Source organism: Artibeus jamaicensis, unplaced genomic scaffold, assembly GCF_021234435.1.
Source record: "Artibeus jamaicensis isolate MK-2021 breed Jamaican fruit bat unplaced genomic scaffold, CSHL_Jam_final contig_482, whole genome shotgun sequence".
NCBI lineage: Eukaryota > Metazoa > Chordata > Mammalia > Chiroptera > Phyllostomidae > Artibeus > Artibeus jamaicensis.
In genome coordinates this window covers 2,764,152-2,785,957 of record NW_026521857.1, presented here as the reverse complement: position 1 = coordinate 2,785,957, position 21,806 = coordinate 2,764,152, and the positions used below count along the sequence as shown (strand labels likewise).

At 42.6% G+C, this 21,806-nt stretch overlaps 1 protein-coding gene and 1 long non-coding RNA gene across 6 annotated transcripts in view; one reads left to right on the top strand and one right to left on the bottom strand.

Moving 5' to 3' along the window:
- LOC119051265 (phosphatase and actin regulator 1) overlaps window positions 1-21,806 on the bottom strand; it is a 293,468-nt gene that overhangs the window by 193,745 nt on the left and 77,917 nt on the right. For 4 of the 5 annotated variants that reach the window (XM_053668235.1, XM_053668234.1, XM_037147945.2 and 1 more), the window contains exon 2: window positions 427-591. In XM_053668235.1, coding sequence (XP_053524210.1) covers window positions 427-565 — 139 coding nt within the window. In that variant the 5' untranslated portion in view covers window positions 566-591. Of the gene's footprint in view, window positions 1-426; window positions 592-4,689; window positions 4,712-21,806 lie in introns of those variants that run through there. The other variant, XM_053668236.1, reaches the window with a different exon arrangement.
- LOC119051267 (uncharacterized) lies at window positions 2,323-13,268 on the top strand. The gene is made up of 3 exons (XR_005082891.2): window positions 2,323-2,473; window positions 5,711-5,863; window positions 12,907-13,268. It is a non-coding gene; the product is annotated as an uncharacterized LOC119051267 (long non-coding RNA).

The following is a 21,806-nucleotide window of genomic DNA, read 5'->3' as shown; positions in this document are numbered from 1 at the left end:
AGACTGTTCCTCCATGAACTAACCTATCCTATCTGCCAACAACTACATATAGCTTACTTCTGTTTTGTGTTGATTTTTACTGGAATAGTGAAAATAGGAATGCAGAAAGAAATGGATTGTCAATGCTAGAACAAAAGCATTCAATTATGGAAAAGGTGAAGTTCTAAGTTCTGATATTTATAGATCCTATAAAAGTGGTGATTTTTCAATTAAAAAACAACAGCAACAAAAACCTGAGACATAAGAAAACATAATATAAAGGTCATTTTCTATCATATAGAATAATTATTAAAAACAAGAGCAATTTTAAGGTTTGATTTTCTCCCCTTTGATTCCAACAACCTACAGCAATTGAAGTCTACTAATTAACCAACAGAGTTGAAGTCAACAAAAGCCCAGTGAGAAATGAAGGAGAAATAATCTTACCTGCAGATGTGTGTTTGAACTTTTCGCTTTTCTTCTTCCTCCATTTCCAAGGCTTGAAAATCCTTCCCAGGTTGGCAAACTTACTCCTCCTCCGGATGGGTGGGGTATGGGTACCTGGGACGAGGGAGTCAGAACGCATGGCCGCCAGCCTCTCCACTTCCTCAGCTTGTTTTTCCCAAGAAAAAGATTGAAATAGAGAGAGAGAAAAAAGTGTTAAAATGGAAGCCTCACAGATGGCTAACGTTTTCCATGGTTACAGATAACAGAAACCACATGACTGAAGTTCCGTTTCTCTTTTTGTCCTCTGAAATGGAAGTCACACCAACGTGTTCTACAGGCTGGAGACAGTTAGTCGAACCCTAGGCATATGGAAGACCTAACCATAACTTAGAATTGAGAATGAGGAGGAGAAGGAAGAAGAGAAGAGGTGAAGGAGGAGGAGGAGGAGGAAGAAGGGGAGGAGGAGGAGGAGGAGTCCTCCTCACACACCAGAGACTTCCCGCAAGGCAGGGAGGGGGCATGAGAAGAGTCAAATGACAGTGAGTGTAACTACTGGCCCAGCAATTTCTCAAATAAGACTTGGCAGATACAATCACTGTAACACCGACTGCTGAGAAAAGAGGGAGAAAACATTTATCAACTGTCTATTCCAGTGCCAACGTCTCCACCACCCACAACTCCCCTTCCTACTACCCTGCTTTACCCGGACCCACAGAAGTGCTAGAATCTGTTGAGTGTGTGGCTCTACCTTACAGTTACTCACCGATTTTAGATCAGTCCCTATTTGTTAGATTTTATAAAGCCTCGATTCCTCTAGTTTTTTTGGTTCTGTTTTAATTTTTGAAAGAAGACTCTTAGAAACTGAAATCCAGGAGTGACTTTAGAGAGCACCTAGACTAATCCCAATAACTTTACACTTGAGGTCATTCAAGCCTGTGGTGCTTAGTTGGGACCCTTCCATTAAGGTCATAATCACCCTGACCTCTTTTATAACTTGGAATGAAACAAACTCTTTTCCATCTTACATGAGAATTTACACATCTCAGTGAGGTAAATATACCATGACTTGAATTTTTACGACAGGAATAATCAAAGAAAACAACCTCCTGGGTGAAATCAAGGGGGTGGGAGGGACTCCCCTTTCCAGAAAGTCAAATAGCACCTAGAGCTGGGGCTGATCCAAAACCACTCCGTTAGACCTTTCACACTGTCCTTCAGAAACATCACTGGGACAAGCTGTCCTCGGAGGCTCAGTCTCACAGCCTGGCAGTCTGCCTGATGTCATCTGAAATGGTTTACACTCAAGAGATTCATTCTTTCAACAACTACATTTGGAACCTCTACCATGTGCCAGGTAGTATGCTATGGTGACAGATGACAACAGGCTAGTAAAGGCTCCCAGCAGCAAGACTGACAGGGAGGAGATGAATTTGAGAGACATCAGGGAAGCAAAGTCCAGGGGACTCGGTGACTGACTAGGTAGCCTGATGGAGAAGAGGCAGATAATTCCTCATACCCAGATTCACGTCAGTGGAGTGGCACCCTTCGCTCATGGGCCCGGGGGCACGGGGGAGGTAAGGTTGTGAGTGAGGCAACGATTTGGACATGATGCGTGGTCGTGGCACTGAAAGCCTTTGACTACAGGGGTCAGTGCACTGGTAGGTCCTCTTCTGAATCATTGTGTTAAGTAACTACTTACTACTGTGCCAGATGCTGTGATCACTTTTGGGCAGACACACAGAAGAAGTGGCCATGGCTGAGCACAGAGTCTAGAGGAGGAGACAAAGGGCTCAGTGTGTAAAACTGCTGAAACAGGAAATCGCGTGAAATTCAACGGTGGCAAAGAGGAGAGAGCAACCAGTTCTGCTTGGCCATGCTGGGGAAGACATTGGGGACATAACATTTGGCCAGATTTTGAAAGAGGCGGAGTTGTTGCCCCACATGGAAGAGACGCAGAAATGGATCCCTGCCAGGAGAGCAGACCCAGAAGGAACAGAGAGGGCTGAGCGAGCATGGCATGTCCGGGAAGAGCAGGAGACGGCGACCTGTGAGCACCGGTTATGTAGGGAGGCGAAGGCTGGTGGGGAGAGGTGGTAGCTGGGGGAGTCTGGAGCGAGATCAGGCAAGCTTTTGAAAGGTTTTCTTAGGTGTTTGTATCCCATAAGCAAGGGGAAAAGAAGAGAATTTGAAATGGAAATTGGCATTTTTATGTTCAACAAGTATGTATCGAGTGCTTACTTTGTACCAGATGCTTAGGCTCTGTCAGTAAACAAACAGATAAAAATACTAAGTTGTGGAGCTTACAACTAGTGAGTATGGGGGGAACATAAAATACAAATGAAACTAAGTAAACTGTAGAGCACGTTAGAAGATACATGCTTTGGAAGAAAAAATAAAAGGCAAAGTGGCACATGGCAAAGGAAATCAGGAGTGTGCGGGAGGGAAGGGGTCCAATATTAAACAGCCTGACTGGGAAGGTACACCGTCAGGACACAGGTTTATTTCTAGGAATATTATCCTAACAGCAACCGGAACCTGAACCAGCCTGTGAAGAAACAACTGACAGAGACAGTAAGGAAGAAGCCACTGACATGGCCATGAGGGTGGTGACTGGAATCCGAGTCGGGCAGGGACAGAAGGGACACAGAAGCAAGATGACATTTGGCCAGGTGGCAGAATCAGCTGATCTTGGGAACTTCCTATATAAACATGAAGGAGGACAAGGAAGTAAGAAAGGCAGAAGTTTTGCTGCTCATGACTGGGTAGTGAAGACTTTCTGTCTTTAAAATAACTTTGCAGAAGGAAGAAGCTGAATAGGAAGGCAGATTAATGACAAGGGCTTTAGAGCCAGAAAATGCAGTTTGTTTACAGAGTCTGTTAAGAGGTTTGGATTTTATTTCTTAAGGTAACAGAGAACTTCTGAAGTGGAAGTATGCCAGGATGGGATGGGTAGACTTGTTCTGGCCCGTAGGCTGAGTTCCATGAACCAGCAGAACATAAGATTGAAGACGTAGAAGAAAGGTGGAGAAATTTATGAAAGAGGGATTTTAGGGAGAAGAAGAGGATGTGGGATCAAAAGCACATATAGAAGGGTTAGTCATGCCCTGGCTGGTGTGGCTCAATGGATTGAGCACCAGCCTGTGAACCAAAGGGTCACCAGTTCGATTCCCAGTCAGGGCACATGCCTGGGTTGAGGGCCAGGTCCCCAGATGGGGTTGCATGAGAAGCAACCATACATACATTGTTTCTCTCCTCTCTCTCTCTCCATCCTTTCCCCACTGTCTAAAAATCTTTTTAAAAAAGAAGAGTTAGTCATTAGAAAGTTTTCTTCTGAATTATTGAAAGTTTGAACTTACATCTTTGATCACATGTGGCCCTCACAGAGATTAATCTAGCAGCAGTGGGTGAAATAGATTACTAGAGGCTGAGGGAGCAAAATAACGACTGAGGTGGATTTAAGCAAGTCTGGGTTTCATGGTGGCTAAGGAGAGTAGTTAAAAAAGAAGCAGCTACAATGAGGGACGAGAAGGAAGCCAAATGCAGCAGGTAAACAGCCAGTGGAACAAACACTACATTTGAAAAGTATTCTCTTTAAATGGTATCAGCTGCTTGAGTTGGCACTTTTTTAATTTATTTTTTAATCCTCACTGAGGACATGCTTACTGAGTTAAAAGAGACAGAAAGGAAGGAGGGGAAAGAGGGAGGCAAACATTGACTGGTAGTCCCTCATATGCACCCTGACTGGGGACCAAACCTGCAACCTAGACATGTGCCCTGACCAGGAATCCAGCCCATGACCTCTTCATGGATGGTCATGGGTTTACGGGATGATGCTCCAACCAACTGAAGCTCCAGCCAGAGCCAGCTGGTGCTTCTTCAATGATGCCCAATGGCTGAGTACCACATAGGTGGTGACAACTGTGAGAAACTGCACCAAGGAAGTTTTGAGTCTGGGATACAAGCCAAGTCGAGATGACATGATTCCCACAAAATCATTTTCTTTTCATATATATCCATCACCTTACCCATTTCTTACCTTAGTTCATAAACTTATTGTTGCTTGTCCTGACTTTGCAAATCTCCAAACCTACATTTCCAACCCTGCCTTCAAGCCTGTAGGACTTTATACTGTTGCTAGATTACTCCTTCAGAAGCCTGCTTTTTTCAGAAACTTTCAATGGCTTCCCACAATTTACACTAGAAATTCCTTACTTCCTGCCTTGGCATTCCGGGACGTCCCCATAATAACCTGCCGAAAATTACCTTCCAGTCCGCCTCCCAGCAGCACTGCAGCCAAATGCAGGCCTCCGGCCACAGCAGCCTCATCCCGGCTCCGCGGGTTCCGATGGACATCAAACCACCGGACTTGCGCGCACAATTCCGTGTGTCTGGGGGTGTCTGCATTTGGTTGAAAGTTCCCATCTTTCTTTTGTTTCTCCAAACAGTGTAACAAACACACAAAAGGTAAAATTTTGAAAGTACACAGGTAGAAGCTTCTTGGGTTCAGTCAACCTAAAACATCTGCTAGATGTTAGAGAGATTATATACTCAATCTTTAAAAAATGTTTAAAGGCAAGATATGAGTTATTCAAGTTTGATACTGAGTTTGCTCTCACAGCTGGTTCTCAGTAATGGTTTATCAAGTAAATGAATGAGGGCATTTGATCCAGCTCATGAACATCAGTATCACCATTTGTCTTAAGAAAAATACACCACAAGAACAAAAAACTATTTCGTAATTGCATCTTTAAGAAATGATAAAAATTATTCTGAAATTACCACATTAAAATAATTGTAAGAGATTAGAAGTGCCTTGGACAAACTTGGAGTGGCAAGAAGCATTTATAATGCTGACAAAGCATTATAAAGGTATAATTATAACTTATTAAATCAATTCCTAATAAGTATACTATCAAATTCGAGATGTTTTGCCTTAAAGCACACCAGATTATTGAGAAGACTGGATGACTTTAACTGATTTACATTTTAATCATCTACATTATTTTTCCCAATTATTTTGGTGACAGGGGCTAGCTCTCAACCTCACTGCTTTGCCACCAGACCCTGAAACTGGAAGGCTTAACAGTGAGGAAAGAGGCCAATTGTGAACACAGTTTGAAGAGGAGGAAAACAAAAGAAAACAAAACTGGGCTCAGAATGAAGTGTTCTCCGACTGATCGCAGGGACATGAGAGAGGACGGGGGGGGGGGGGGGGGGGGAGGCGGGGGAGAAGAGAGGCATACAGGCCGGGCATGTTTATAAAAACAGCCTTCTTTTCAAACAGATGATGAAAAGGCTGCTTTGCCCAAGCCCACTGCTCTCCAAGGCGGCGTCCTTGTGCCGCTGAGAGGAGACAGCTGTCTAGAGAGAGTGCTCACTTAGAGATGAATCAGCTTGAATGTGAACTGCCTGGACCGAGAGAATGCTGAATCAAAAGGTAGGCTGCTGGGCAGCTGAGCTAATTCAGAGAGCTAAGGGAGAAGGGGGGGCCTGACCCACATCGTCTCTGGGGTCTTCCCACCGCCACCCTCCAAAAATAATCTTCTAAGTGATCACATTGTCTGTGGTCCCTTTCAGGACATGGCTAGGATTTACTGATTTACTGTATCTGTAGAGAGAAATAAATGTTTGGGAGATAATTTTTCTTTCCTTTTAGAAAATCAGGCAAGAAAATACTTGACTTATGCATGAGTTTAACTACCAAGAAGCCAGTAGTTTTGTCTGTGGGGCTCTAAAGCCCACCCCTTGTTGTAGCCTGGGGTTGTTCTGGTGGGCTCTTGGGATGTGCGGTGGGGGGTGGGCAAGAGATATTTCAGTTGGCACCCTTGCCATTATACTTCTCATGGTTGCTTGGTTTTCAAAAGGCTTATCCAAAGAAAGCACCAACTCTGGCGTCCTGCTGGCCTAGAAAGTGTTAGTCATACAGCGTTCCCCTGAGAAGTTTAAAGAGGGAAACCACAGTGTCTGTGCTGTCTGATGTCTAGTCAACAACAGAGGCAGAAGGGCCGGGACATCCGGGGCCCCCACAGTAGGTTTCTCCATGTGCCAAGCACTCCTGGGACTTTTGGAAGACCCGGGATTCTCACTAATTAAATACTTGCTTCTCAACCAAAGTGAACCCAAAATAGAATGCTTATGTATCAGGATCTGATGACATTCACTTTTCCTTCCAATTTCATTAGAAGGGATTACATTTTCACCATATTTCACCACCATATGAGTGGGGGCCAAAGATGGAGGTGGAGATGCGGTTAGCTGGCGGTTAACTCCAGTGAGCTGTCCAGGGGCTAAACCTGTTGCATCTCTGGCACAGGCAGGTTATCTTTCCTTATGACGGCAAAACGATGTCACACAGGTACACGGCCATTTCGAAAATTCTCAACAACTGCAGCTTTCCCCTTTAAAAATGCACATTGTGCCCTGGCTGGTGTAGCTGAGTGGACTGAGCACGGGCCTGCGAACCAAAAGATCGCGGTTGGACTCCCAGTCAGGGCACATGTCTGGGTTGCAGCCAGTTCCCAGCAGGGGATGCATGAGAGGCGACCATGCATTGATATTTCTCTCCCTCTATCTTTCCCTTCCCTTCTAAAGATAAATAAATAAATATATTTTTTAAATGCACTTTGTTTCACAGAAGCACCTCATGGCAGGGAAATGAAGCACGGATGTGAATTATCAGGCATAAGAGGGCAGTATCTTCCATTTCTCTCTCCATAAATTATACACACACTCTCGTAGAGGCCAGATCTCTTTGAAGAGTTTCTGTCCAGTCTAGGACTGACCTGTATTAACTATGAGGTGTGTTTATAACACAAGAAAAGGAGTGATACATTTCTATTGTAAAATCAGGAGCCCCTGCTTCGTCCCATGAGTTGAGGAATGGGATGAAGATGGTGAGAGGGAGGTTTGATGGGAGAAAAGCTGGGCTTTAGAGGAGGTCGCCACAAGCGCAAAAGGAGGCTGTTTTGCTCGGAGAAGGATGGCTGGTTTACAGACCACGGGGAAGCCTATACTGAGCTGGGAGGTAAAACAACACTGCCACATTGGCCACGAAGCTGCGAGAGGGTTTTCCGGCACCATGTCTGAAAACTCTCCGGTGTTAATATTGCTGAGGAGGAGGACTTGTGGTGCTCTCACCCACGTTCTCGCCCTATCCTGTACTTGACCTTCACCACCGTTATCCAGTCTTCCACTCTCCGTGCACCACCCTCCTCCTCCTCATCCCTTACTATCAGGTTGAAGATGGATCAACTGGTGTATTAGAAGTAAGGTATGAACACTGATACTGACCAAGCATAGTGTTAATGACAACAGAGCCTCGTTGAACCAAGGGTTTATGCATGTTAATCCAAAATCTGCTTAATTTGCTTGGAGGAGGGGAAAGAGTTCTGATATCCCTCAGTTTTCTGGACACAGAGATGGCTGCCTTCTCTACCTGGGAACCACCAGAACAAACACCAATCACATGCCACACACAATTACACTTCCAACACAACCAGTACACACCAGCATGGTATTTGAGACTTGCCAGCTGTACCTCTGGGGAGAGACACATAAATGTTTGTATTTAGAGAGTTGCTACAAGAAGGGTAATCTCCACAGTGGAACAAGCAACGGCGGGTGTGACTGCACAGCACAGCCCTGCCAGCTGGCAATGGTGGGAGAAGACCGTGAGGCTGCACACACCCAAACCCGTACTTCTCAGTGCATTTGCTTGGGCGCTTGGCCAACTTCCTCCTCTCTGGCTCCAGAGCTTTCTGCCTGGTGGGAGGCAATTCTACCCACTGCTGGGAGCAGGTCCCAAAAGATGCTTTCACAGGCTTGCCACTACCTTTGGCACTATGAACAGGATGGCACCTTGGCAAAGGACCCAAGGACTATGCCAGTATACAATGGAAGGAGAAAGGGGTCCGTGGATCCACAGACCATGCGGATCCATGTGGTCAAAGATGGCTCTAGTCATGTTTCTACTAATCCTCTCTTGAAAGAGTAACTGAAATCCAAGAGGAATAAGAGAATGCCCCCTCCGTCCCATGCCCTGAGATCTACTGATTTTAAAGAGAGCAAACGGAGCAGCTCTACTGGTTCTCTGACTGTAGCCACGTAACAGAGAGCCTATAATGTGGTGTACAGGACTCTGTGGACTGTGTACAGGACTCTGGACTGTGAACAAGGTTTCCAGTTACCTTGTAACAGGAAGAGAGATTCTAGACAGGACAGTGCTTCCTTGGGCATTGATGCTGATGACAATGATGACAGCAATAGTAATAATAATAATTAAAGTATTGATAACAGCTACCATTTTTTAGTCATTAAGTCTACACCGGATACCAATCAAAGCACTTACAGCATTACTTTATGTAATCCCCACATTAATCTTATGAGGAAGTGAAAGATTATCCCCACTTTACATGTGGGAAAACTGAGGAGGAACTAATGAGTAGGAAGACATAATTCCCAGGAGAAGAGAAATACATGCTGTTAAGACTTGTCTATTTTCATGAACGCTTTCTCACTCAGTGAGAGCCCAACTTTTCAAATTTCCATATTACTGACTAAAGTAACGGGGGGGCTTCAGGGATGAGGGGACAAATGAGTTTCTTTTTAAAAGGCCACAAACAGATGTCAATACAAATTGATCCCACTCTAGCAAGAGGGGGATGTTATCTGCCTTATCCTAAGATACCATAAGACATATGCACCCCTGAATGTAGGTGCCTGGGAGGATCCCTCCCTGGGTCAGCAGGGCATGTGGAACCACAGGACATTCCCTTCTATGAACCCACACTGCGAGCTACAATGAAGAACTCAGCAGGTACCAGTCTGGCCTGACACTGGGTCAGATATGCTTCACTTAGAAAATGCTATACCTGTGTATAGTGGGAAGAATGTTCCCCACATTTTAAAACCAGAAGGATATGAGTTCAGACCCAGAATCTACAGCTCCATAGTTATTGGTGGCTGAGTTCTTTCTGGCCCCCCAGCAGGTGGCATGGGCTTCTTTTGGAGGATCACCCCTTCTCCACTTCCAGTTCAGGTGTTTCAGAAAAGAAGCATGTCACTCATGATTCTAGAGGTGGGCACATGACCCAGTGCTGGCCAATCAGAACATTGCATTCTCTACCCTTCATCACTAGTAATTCACCTAGAAATGAGCAATTGATCCTAGCCAGGCAATGAGACCCAATTCTGGGTTTTGGGGGGTATTGATAGACATGCTCTCCCAATTGGGTTGTAGATCATAAAGGCTTCAAACCTGGTGAAAGCTTGGGCCATAAACTTAAAAACCTTCGCTCAGACTTGGTTAATATTGAAAGAATCTCGAGGTCACAACGATAATTCATATGCTTTGAGAGGAAACAATCCTATTAGTCAAACACTTCATACTTTCTAAGTACTGTGCTGAGTGGCTATTTATATTCTATGACCACAGGAGTCAGTGAACAAACAGCATTGCTAATAGGCCGTTCCAGTGGGGAAAAAGTCTCATTTAAATTGAAATTTATCCAGGTCTGTGTTGTTACATCTATTGAGATAATAGATGTTATCAGCACAGTTCTTTTGGAGATATTCAATATAAAATTCCTGTTTTATCTCCCAGAAATGAAACCTTCAACCACAAAAATGCAAAAATGTGTACTGACTACAAAAACGTATAAAACATTCTGTTGTTCTTTTAATCCACAGAATATATTTGTTTTGAAAATGAAACTTGTTTACATAAATTGTAAGTGAATTTCCAAGTCTTGTGTTAATCCAAAGTGACAATCTTTAGATAATGTCTGTTCGTTGTTTATCTTAAAATTTCAGACCCTAGGGTCTGATGCTCTTGAAGTCAATAAATAATACCTCTCAGAGGTTCAAATCAAACCTCAACAAAGCCTGGGTTCTCCTGCAGGGGTCAGCAAGCTCCCTGTACAGCCAAATCTTAAGTACTTTGGGGTTTATGGGCTGCCTAATTCTGTTTCAAATACTCGATTCTGCTGCTGCAACATAAAAGCAGCCATAGACAAATGTACTCGAATGGGCGAGGCTGGGTTCAACAAAATTTTATTGACAAAACAAGCATTCAGCTTTGGGGACCACAGTTTTCCAACCCTCATCCCACAGCGTGGAGCTGCTGGCGAATTCTCTGTCACCTTGAGGGAAGAACCTGCTGAGACGGAGACTTCATTACATTATTTGGGCCCCTGGATCCAGGCCCACCCGAAACCATTATACCACTGGAGAGTTTCTGTATATGAACCAAAAAAAATTCTTTATTCACTTAAGTCAGAAGGGATTGGGTTCTCTATCACTTGCAACCTAAAGTGTTCTAATAAATTCACTGGGTGACCTTAGGAAAGTCAGCTTGCTCTCCTACAAAAAGGGGATAATACTGACTTGTAAGCATTATGGCATTTGCACTAAAAGCACCCTGGCGGGGCATAGAATAGGGACTCAGTAAAAGTTATTTGAAAAATGAAATGTCTCCTCTGGCACCAGACAGACTGGTTCCTCCTGTCCAATAAGGACTCCCCTAGGGAAGAAGTTCTCTACTACTTCACTCTTGGCATGCCCCTTAAGGGATTACATGAATTTTTGAAGTTCTGGAGATTCTAAACAGTGCCAAGACCCTCCAGGCTGGTAGATCTCAAATTATAGTTATACAAGAATCAACTAAAGCATCTGTTAAAAATGTGGACCCCTGGTCTCCTCTTAGGCCTGCTGACCCTGGAATGTGAATGTATAACAGGCAGCACAGATAGTTTCAATGCAAGTGTTCTGAGAATCACACTCTAAGAAACATACTACGGTATTCCCAAGAAAGTCTGGAACCCTACTCCTTTCTCCCCAACTAAATCCATAGCCTTGGGGAAGCTGGATACTTAGGAAGACCCTTAGCACAGAGAAGTGTTATGCTTCGGTGGTGCCAGCCACCCCCAAACCCTCCAGTCTGTGGGAATCTTTAAAAATGCCTAATGTTCAGGTAGTGCTTTGCCTTTTCCAAGTGCTTTTCCATCCGTTATCTCATTAGATCTCTGTAACATCCCCAGTATGTAGGCCGGGTATGAAATTTCTTTGTGTTCCCGTAATTATGATTAACATACTATTTCTGAAAGAACTGCATCAAAACTTAGCCTTTTTAAGGCTCCCAGAAGGCCTGTAACAAACCCTGTAAACCTTGTTTAATCCCGCTTGTCCCAAACTTAATTTATTCACAGATATGGTTGGTTTCCCTGTGGGGCAAACTTGAGGTCTCATAGTAGGACCAGTGTTCTGTGGAACACAATTTTCCAAATGCCATGCCAGTGTCTTTTTTTTGTCCCCTTCTATGGATGCAGAAAATTAGACACTGAGGGGTCAAGTGACTTACCCAGAATGTGCCAGTTTACATAGGAAGTTCAAGTGGCCCAGGGCTCCTGAGTCTAGAGATCGGCCAACCATCATTCAGACCTCCTGCACTGCAGGTAGCTTGAGAATGCTCAAGACCAGGCATGTCGGCTTTTTGATTCAACTCTTTTCAAACCGTCTTTCCCTCCATAATACTGTCAAGGTTAATATAGTTCTCAGCATTTTTCCTCCCATGAGCTCGTTCTAAGATTTTATAATCAGAGCTACTCAGCCACCTATTGAACAGAGGATGACAGAGAATCTAAGAAACCTCACATTCCACTGAAGAATCACTTGTTAAGTCTACTTCCCGTAAAGCTCAGGTTACACAGTCCCCTTGTTTACTTCCCATTAGTTCACGGACCAGTTTTTCAGTGCCAGTTGTCATTTGTGTAGTGATGGTGTGAAATCTAAGTAGTACTCCTGAAAAAAAATTTAGCAAGAAGGTTAGTCCTTGCTAACACATCCTTGTTTTCTCTCTCTTCTGCCCACAATTCCGTATCTGTGTATAATCCACATTAATAGCTCTAACCTGGGCCTGCTCCGACCATTCCTCAGGAAGTAGAGAACTTTGCTTATGTATTTTTTGAGACTTTCACAAGGAATTTTTAACTTCTTTTGCTTCAGGACACAGAAATTGAGTTCTGTTTGTCTTTTTACAGAGGTAAATGTCCTTTTTGTCCTGTCAGCAACTCCACTGGGGACATTTTATTATTGTTTTGCGTGAAAGATGGTAAATTTCTAAAGAGGTCTCTGCCGGGAAAGTCACTGGTTAGTTTCTCCCCGTAAGAAGTTTTAAATTCACATTGAATTAGGAGTTTATTTTTAAATTCTTGCATTTTTTTCTGACTTAATTGACCTCAGAGCCTATTATTTGAACCCTGAACACCAAGGGTTAAGCTCCAATCAGTCAAGTAGCTCTGTGACCATTTATTTAACAGCAAAATGGAGATAATAACATCTACTTCCTTCCCTGTACAATCACTATATTCACACAGGAAAACTAGACTAAAACTGGCAATGAGTGTGTTCACTACATATCTCCTGACTCCAAATCTAGGGTGTTGATTGATTTTGCCCTCTACTCTTTGTCTGAATTCACTCTAGGTTCCACTTGAATCTCATCTGAAGGTGTGGAAGGCTGGCAAGCATGGGAAAAGCACAGTTAACGACTATCCAATAGAACTCATGGTCCAGAGCATCAGTGAAACTCCCTGAAGCATACCACTTCCAACCAGGAAAAGTCCCCAGATCGCCGAAGCTGAATTCTTAGAATTTTGGCTTATAATACGTCAACCACTTTTTCCCATTTTACTTGCAATATGGTATTTTAACTTATAAAGCATGTTATCAGTTCTTCTTTGAGGCGACATAACAAAACTTGCCATAACTAAATTAGCTCTATTTGTGTTAGTTCCCTTTTCCTTTGCAAAGTTCTCTCACGGAGCAATAGGCATCAGGTCAAGGAAAGGAAAAAAAGGAATGTCAGGCTGGTGTCAGGACTCTGTCCTCATATCTGGCCCTTCAGGCACTTTCAGGAAGTACCAAGGTCTATGAGCACATGAGGTTATGATGCACTAATTCAGCAAACATTTATTACACATTTATAGTCCAACTCAGGTCACGGAAGAGGGGATTTGAGGAAAGAGAACAAGTCCCTAAATCTTTCAAATCCTAAAATGAAAAGTACCACAAAAAAAGCAGTCACTATTCCACTTTTAAAGAAATTTGATGACTTTGGGCCAAGACGGAGGTGTAGGTGGAAACACTGTGCCTCCTTACATAGCCAAGTTTAAAGACAACAAAGTTTTAGTAACAAAAACGCAACCAAAACACAGATAATTGAACTGTACGGAACTCCAACAACAACGAGCCATTCAGACAGACTGGTAAGAGGGGTGGAGTCAGCGGCTGGTGGAGCAGGGTCGCGCGGGAAAAAGTGGCCTGACCCAAGCGCGAAGGCAGCGTTTGGCAGATCCCAGGTGTGGGGTGGCAACGGGCAGACCTAGTGGGAGTGCAAGGCGGCTGGCTGATCACGGTCACACCATGGTCACACACACATGGTCAAACCAAGCAGAGGAGCTAGCAGTGAGACAGACAGCGCAAACCAGGGCCCCAGCGCTGGGAAATAAAGCCTAAAAGCACCGATTGGAAAAACTTTCCGGGTCGAGGTGCCTGGAGAAGCTCCCAGGCTCACAGACAGTTCCTTAAAGAGACCCACAGGGTACTGGAGGGTGCACAAGCCCACACACCTGGGTACCAGCACCAGAAGGACCCAATTTGCCTGCGGGAAGCAGCAGAGGGGACCAAAATCTGAGAGAGAGCAGAACAAACGCCATTGCCCCTCTCTGACCCCGCCCCCACATACAGCATCACAACCCAGCCACTGGGTCACCCCACCCTGGTGAACACCTATAGCTCCGCCCCTCATACATAACAGGCGTGAACAGACCAAAATATTATGGCTCAAGAAGAACAGCTCAAAGGCCCAGAGCCAATATTTCTAAGAGACCAAGAGATAGCCAACCTATCAGATGCACAGTTCAAAACACTGGTGATCATTATGCTCACAGAACTGATTGATTTTAGTCACAAATTAGAGGAACAAATGAAGGCTACACTAAGTGAAATGAAGGGAAATGCACAGGGAATTAAGTGTGGTGAGAAGAAAACTGGGACTCAAATCAATGGAGTGGACCAGAAGGAAGAAAAAAAATGACCAAACAGAAAAGAATGAAGAAACAAGAATTCAAAAAAAAGAGGAGAGGCTTAGGAACCTCCAGGACATCTTTAAACATTCCAACATCCAAATCATAGGGGCATCAGAAGGGGAAGAGGAAGAGCAACAAGTGGAAAACTTATTTGAACAAATAATAAAGGAGAATTTCCCCAATCTGGCAAAGGAAATAGACTTTCAGGAAGTCCAGGAAGCTCAGAGAGTCCCAGAGAAGGTGGACCCAAAGAGGAACACACCAAGGCACATCACAATTACATTACCCAAGATTAAAATGAAGGAGAGGATCCTAGAAGCAGCAAGAGATAAGGGGACAGTCACCTACAAAGGAGTTCCCATCAGACTGTCAGCTGATTTCTCAAAAGAGACCTTACAGGCAAGAAGGGGTTGGAAAGAAGTATTCCAAGTCATGAAATGCAAGGACCTACATCCAAGATTGCTCTATCCAGCAAAGCTATAATTTAGAATGGAAGGGCAGATAAAGCACTCCTCAGATAAGGTCAAGTTCAAAGAGTTCATCATCACCAGGCCTTTATTATATGAAATGATAAAGGGACTTATCTAAGAAAAAGAAGATAAAAAATATGAACAGTGAAAGAACAGCAAACTCACAGTTATTAACAACCACACCTAAAACAAAAGCAAACTAAGCAGACAGCTAAAACAGGAGTGGAGCCACAGAAATAGAGATCCCATGGAAGGTTAACAACAGGGGAGTGGGAGGAAAAAGCACAGAGAATAAGTAGCATAGACGGTAGGTAGAAAATAGACAGGGGGAGGGCAAGAGGAGTGTGGGAAATATAGAAGCTAAAGAACTTATGATCCATGGACATGAACTAAAGGCAGGGAATGTGGGTGGGAGGGGGTGTGCAGGGTAGAGGGGAATGAAGGGGGGGAATGGGACAACTGTAATGGCATAATCAAGAAAATATATTAAAAAAGAAATTTGAAATAGATGTGGCATATAAAGCACATTTATAATGAAGGATAATAGGAATTCTTTGTTGTTTGTGACAGAATAATCTTAAAGGTCAATTTTCAATGCAGAAACATCATCTTTCTGGAGTAGAACTCAAAACTTAAAAAGAATATTAATGTTCAGAAAATCCCTGATTACCCTAGATTTATTTTAAAAGGGAAAAGAACTTCATTCACTTTTACCCACGGCTGAGAATCTCCAGGCACAATCAGCAGCTACAGTATCTAAAATGCCCTGCTAGCTTTGTATTCAGTTTCCTAATGATCACTGAAACTAGTTTCCCAATGATAGAGCCAATCCTTTAAATGCAATTAGCAGAAGAGACCTTGGTCTGGAATCCTCATTGTTACCAATAAGTCAGAACGGTGAGGGCCAGATGGGTTAATGACCTGAGCTACTGCCCCCACACTAATTCTCGCGATTTAACTACCAGAAAGCGTTCCTTGGACAGCGCCTGCCTGCGTTCAGCAGACACTAGGCAATACTGATGGTGTATTTTACTACAGAGCTAATCAAATTTCAACACTGGCTATTCTGAAATTGGTTCTGAAAGCAAAGGAAGGCTTTATCACTGAAAGGCAAGATTTGTAGGAAAATATTCTCTCTTTTCCTGCTCTTGAACCTACAAATTATTGAAAACTCTTAACTTTGTTCAAGATTTTCTCATTCAAAGTATAAATACCGACTGTGTGCTAGAGGAATCAACGGTCATTCTCACAACAGTATTTTATAACTTATCAAGCGTTTGCCTAATTATTATAACATTTGGTTCCTTACGACAAACCAACAAGAGAGGTAAAGCAACTATTCTAATCCCTATTTTACAAAAGAGCAACTTGATGATGGCAGAGATGGATTCTTGCCCGCCCATATCCACGCTTCCTTCCTTTTTAGTGAGAGCGTCTTGGTTTTATGCCCAGTGAAAAGACTGTTTCCCAGCTTCCTGGGAAGGTGGGTGTGATCATATCATCAAGCTTTGCCATTAAGCTGTAAGCTGAAGTATTGTGAGAGATTTCTGGGAAGTCTCGGCTGGGGCAGAAGAGAGCAATGGGGGTAATTGGGACAACTGTAACAGAATAATAAAAAAGTGGGGGAAAGGGAAGGGATACACTACTTCTTTAGTCTGCTTTTCCCTTTATCCATTTTTCTAAAGCAGAGATGTGAAGGCTGGAACTTGGCAGCCATTATGAGGACAAGCGCCAACTCATAGTAATGGAAGAGCTACAAACTAGGTAGCACCTTGACCCTTAAAAACTCTATGGAGCCATCAGCTTTGAACTGGCTGTTGCTGCAGTTTTCTCAAAGAGAGAAATAAACCCCTATCTTGTTTAAGTTATTACTATTTTCAGTTTATTTGTTTTATGCAGTAGAAGCCAACCCTAATGCCATGTAACTCTGGCCAAACTGCTTAACTTCTCTGGGTCTCGGTTACCACATTTCTAAAATGGGGATAATAGCATCTACCTCGTTGGGTTATTGTGAAAATTTGATTATTTCATACAAATAAAAGACTCTGAATGGCGTCTGAACCACTGGTACTGTTACTACTCTTCATCCCCAAGTAATATTTCACAGACACCTCAAATTCACTTTACTCAAAGTGAATTATTTTCACCTTTAATTCAATCATTCCTCACTAATGGCAATGCCAGTTGTCTAACTGCTTGTAGAGAAATCCGTAAGTTGTCCTCAACACCACCTTTTCTTTCCTATCCCCCAGATTCAATGTGTCACCAAGCTTGGCCAAAACTGACTTCTTAAATATTTCTCAACTCTCTCCACTTCTCTTCTCGGGTTAGGCCGGTTGTTTGCATCTCCAATTTCTGTGGTCTTACCCTCACTACTTACCTTCAGGACCAGCAGCCCAGGAATCGGTCATAAACGTGAATGAAATCATGTCACTGCTGTGCTAAATGCACCAGGTCATCCTGCTTTCGGGACAAGGTCTCAGAGCCTTGACGTGAACTTAGAGGCACAGAATATGCCCCACTCACTGGCTCCACCACCATTTATCTTTTCAAACACAGCAAGAAACACATCATTTCTGCCTCAAGGCCTTTATACCTGCTGTTCCCACTGCCTGGATAATTCTTCATGACACTCCTGAAAGCCAGTTTCCTCTTTAACAAAGAGTGTTGCACCTATTTCTGCCCACATTCCTTCCTAACAGAACCCAGACTGTGCTCAGCCATCTATCTTTTCCCTTCAGGACCGTGAGCTTCTCAGGGACTGACCCCACCCCAGCACTAACGGGTAGATCTCTGGGCAGTGACTGATTAAAGGATGGATAGGCTGCCAGGATTAGGCCCTTGAGATCTGTAAGAGATGCTTGTAGGTGGCAGGGCTTCTAAGATGAGCTTCCTTGCTCTTAAAGACAGACACAAGAGAGAGTCCCATTTCTAGGCTACTGCGGAATCTGGATGTGTGGCCTGAACTGTTGTAGCCATCTTCTAACTGGCCTGAGGGCTGGGTCCTGACGCCAAGGAGGGCAGAGCAGAGAACTATGGGTAAACGGAATCAGGCTTGCATTTGTGTTAAAGAATAAGTGACCTTGTTGTTTAAGGTGAAGAGGCACAGGGTCTTCTCTTAATGCAGCAAAAAGCATCCTAACTAACATGCTCCTATTAGACTGATTACTCTGGAGGATAAGGACTGCTAATGACACAGATAAAATGATCACTGAATAGTTTTTTAATGAATATATGACTTCCTACAAAAAGGCAGGATAGGCTCTGGTTCAGATACATATAATATTTCCCATAACCTGGACTGTTCATGGTTAGTACAAACAACTTACTTCTAGAGCCATGGCTGGAGGTAGGGCTATGTAACAGAAAACCGGGTCTGCCCAAGCCATAGGTAAGACACAACACAGGGAGAACTTTCTCACATGCAAAGGAAACATGAGGGGCTGTCATATTTCTTGAAAGACTTGTCTTGGATGTAAATGTCATCCCAAATCTGACTGAATTAAGGCTCTGCTTCAACTTGATCACAAGCATTTCACCAAAGTTTTTCTCATAAGCCACAAGAAATTTGCTGAATTGGGTCAAGTCTGATATATTACTAAAGGCTAATGTCATAAACCAAAGGTTCAACCACAAGGGATTGATTAAATAAATTAAGGAACAACCTATGTGTCCACTAAAAAATGAGGATGGTTATCTATTAATGACAGGAAAAAAAGTGTCATGGTTTCTTGTTCAGTGGAAAATGAGTTGCCAGATACTATGTGTTATAAATTCAATTTTTCTAAAGGAGCAGTTACCCACCTATCCCGGTAGCTACGCGTAGGCATAGGATCTGCAAGAAGAAAACTCAGCTAAATAGTAGTTCTATTTGGGTCATAAAGTCATAGATGATCTTAAATTCCTCTGTAATTTTATTTTCTGATATGGGGGAAAGGATTGGATTTAATCCCATCTCTGTCACCTACAAACCACGGGCAACAGAGAAAATAAGAGAACCTATTTCTTAAGTTGATATGAAGATTGACTATATGTAAAGCATTTAGTACGGTATCTAGTATACTAGCTATTATGATTACATTATGAAAAGTATATTACCATCATTGTATACAAATATTGCACTTGTGTTTAAGTCTAATGGGAAACCACAATGGCACTCAGTGGGGCTGTGTTTGCATGCAGAGGGCAGAAAGGCATCACTGGTCACGTACCAGAAGCTACCAGAAGCTAATCAGAAGCCTACCAGAGGCTAACACCAAGGCGTGTATGATGCAGCATTTCAAGGCATGGCTTTGGGGTAGACAGACATGAGCCTCATGACTTACGGCACGTTTCTTCACTATAAAATATATTTATAAGGGTGTTGTATTCTGTAAGATAATGTACTTAAACACCTAGTACAGTTCCTGGCTATAATTAAGAGACCAAGAAATATTATTATTGTTATAAGTTCATCATAAAAATTATCTTTTAAATATAAATAATTGTCTTGATATTCCACTAGCAATAATTTTTGCCCAGGACATGTCTTAAATTTAGAAATGGAGTTGTAGGAATTATTAAAACATAAACTGGAACAGTGTGCTAAAATGGTTTGTTGGGTTAGAAAAATTCTATCACATACAACTTTTCCAGAATATTTGTCTTTTGAAAGGAGATAAATTCCTATCTCAGTAGTGGAGGGGGAAATGGGAGGAGGCTGTTTATGAGAGGAGGCTATATAATAAAATAAATTCAAATTTAGTTGGATGCCAAATTCATCTTTATTCTACAGGATTTAATTTACAAGAAAATGGCACTATAATGGAAAATGGAAGTATAGTATTTCACAGAATAATCAAACAACAGAACCCGCTAGTTGGTCTAATAAGCAATAGCCACAATTATTTTGTCTTGAGGAAAATAAAAGAACTTGGATTTTAATCTTACAGCTAAGTTGACTGGAGAAGCAGAGTAATTCAAATGCCTTCCGAATGTTATCATGCAATGTGCAAAGCAAACTTCAGGAATACTTTGAAGGCTTTAGGGTCATCTATTTAAATGGAAATTGCCCAAGATCTGGTGTAGATCCACTAAGCAGAAAGAAATTAGATACCATGATGTCAATATTTCCACAGGTTTTCTAACAGCACTTGATATTTGTCTAACTATCCTTCAAGAAACATTGAAAATAATTTCTTGATCTATTTCCTGACTTTTGCTACCCAGAAAAGTAAACTTCTGCCATTCATACTGGCTGAAATGCAAGTATATAACTGTTCTCTTGATGCTTATTTAGAAATTAGATGCGGTTTCAGAAGTGAATGTATTAGATAAAGATTCGACTCAGAAGGTCAAGCCAGGTTAAGGGGGTGCTTATGTGCAGATAGAGAAGACATGGTCAGAAAATTTAAGTCAGAAAAATGAGTCCTCTCTATACCACATAGATACTCACAACCCTAACCCCCAAGCCAACAATGAGATTTTTAAAATTATCTAGAGAACTCAGCCACTGAGGAGAAAAACAATAGCTGTCCGTTTGAGCTCTTTCTCAGCTCATCAAAACAGCAATAACTGAACTTCTAAGATAAAATATAAAGGGAAGTGGTATACCGGGGGGCGGGGGAATCTACATTAAGTACATTAACAAAAACTGGTTTCCCAAACAAACTGCCTTTTATGAATTCAATTCAACAAAGATTTCTGAGCATCTGCTCTCTGTGCAGCTTCGCCAACCAGACAAAGATGAGCCACTGCTCTTCGGAAGTATGAACACGACTGAGGGACACACACGCAGTCATCTGATGGCTTAGACGAGATGTAGAACAATTTCTCAGAGGTCCTCCAAAATAGACCATGAAGGGGTTTTAGCAGAAATATTTCCTGAAATCATTTCTGCTCTCTTATATTCAGTATAAGGTATAGACAATTTTATTTAAATACCAAAAACTAGCACTTTGTTTAGGGCACTCTGTGGGCAGGGAGAAGGCAAATCAGCTCTGTCCTTACAGCTCTGAGAAAGTTCTTCTCTAGAAATTCATACTGTAAAAGTCGAAGCAACTTTTGTGCTAGTAATTAGGTTTATATGAAGTAAGCTTCAAAATTTGGACAAACTGAATCGCTACAAATATAGTATTTTCCTTTCTGGCTGAGGCCAATCAACTAAGATAAACAGGTGGAAGCAGCCTTATAAGGTGATCTTAATTTTTTGGTCTAATTGCCGATAACTGCTAGGTATGGCAGTGCACAGAAAGAATCAATCACATCATGATACATTTTAAAAGAATGTGCCCATACAGGGCAGGCCCATGAAACTCTAGCATTAATATTTTTGTATACTACTATCATGAAAACAATAGCTAGAATAAGTGTATGCGGTCACTAAATTCTGAAAATGAAAAACGATCTGAAATAATTACATGTCTACAATGTGAGTGGGACTGGAAAGAGGGAAGCGTATCCTTACTTCATTCTTCCAAATCAGTTTCTGGCCAAAAAAATGGCAAAGATTTTGCTGACATTAAAAATCTGACATCAAGAGTTTAAAGATGGTTTTGTATTATTCCTAATTTTTTCGAATCTGGTGGGGTGGGGGGCATGAATAATGGAGCCACAGGCCCTTGCTGTTCGGAGAATCTGCACCCACGCTACAGCTGTCCTATAGTGCAGAAACTTGGACTAATTTGGTTGTTAATCAGTTACTCTTCTCTACAGGCTTTTCTCCTTAAAATGTAGTTGCAAGTTGAGATGAACACTTTTGCATATTAAAGAAAGATGACCCTGGCTGGTGTAGCTCAGTGGATTGAGTGCGGGCCTGCGAACCAAAAGATCACGGTTTCATTCCCAG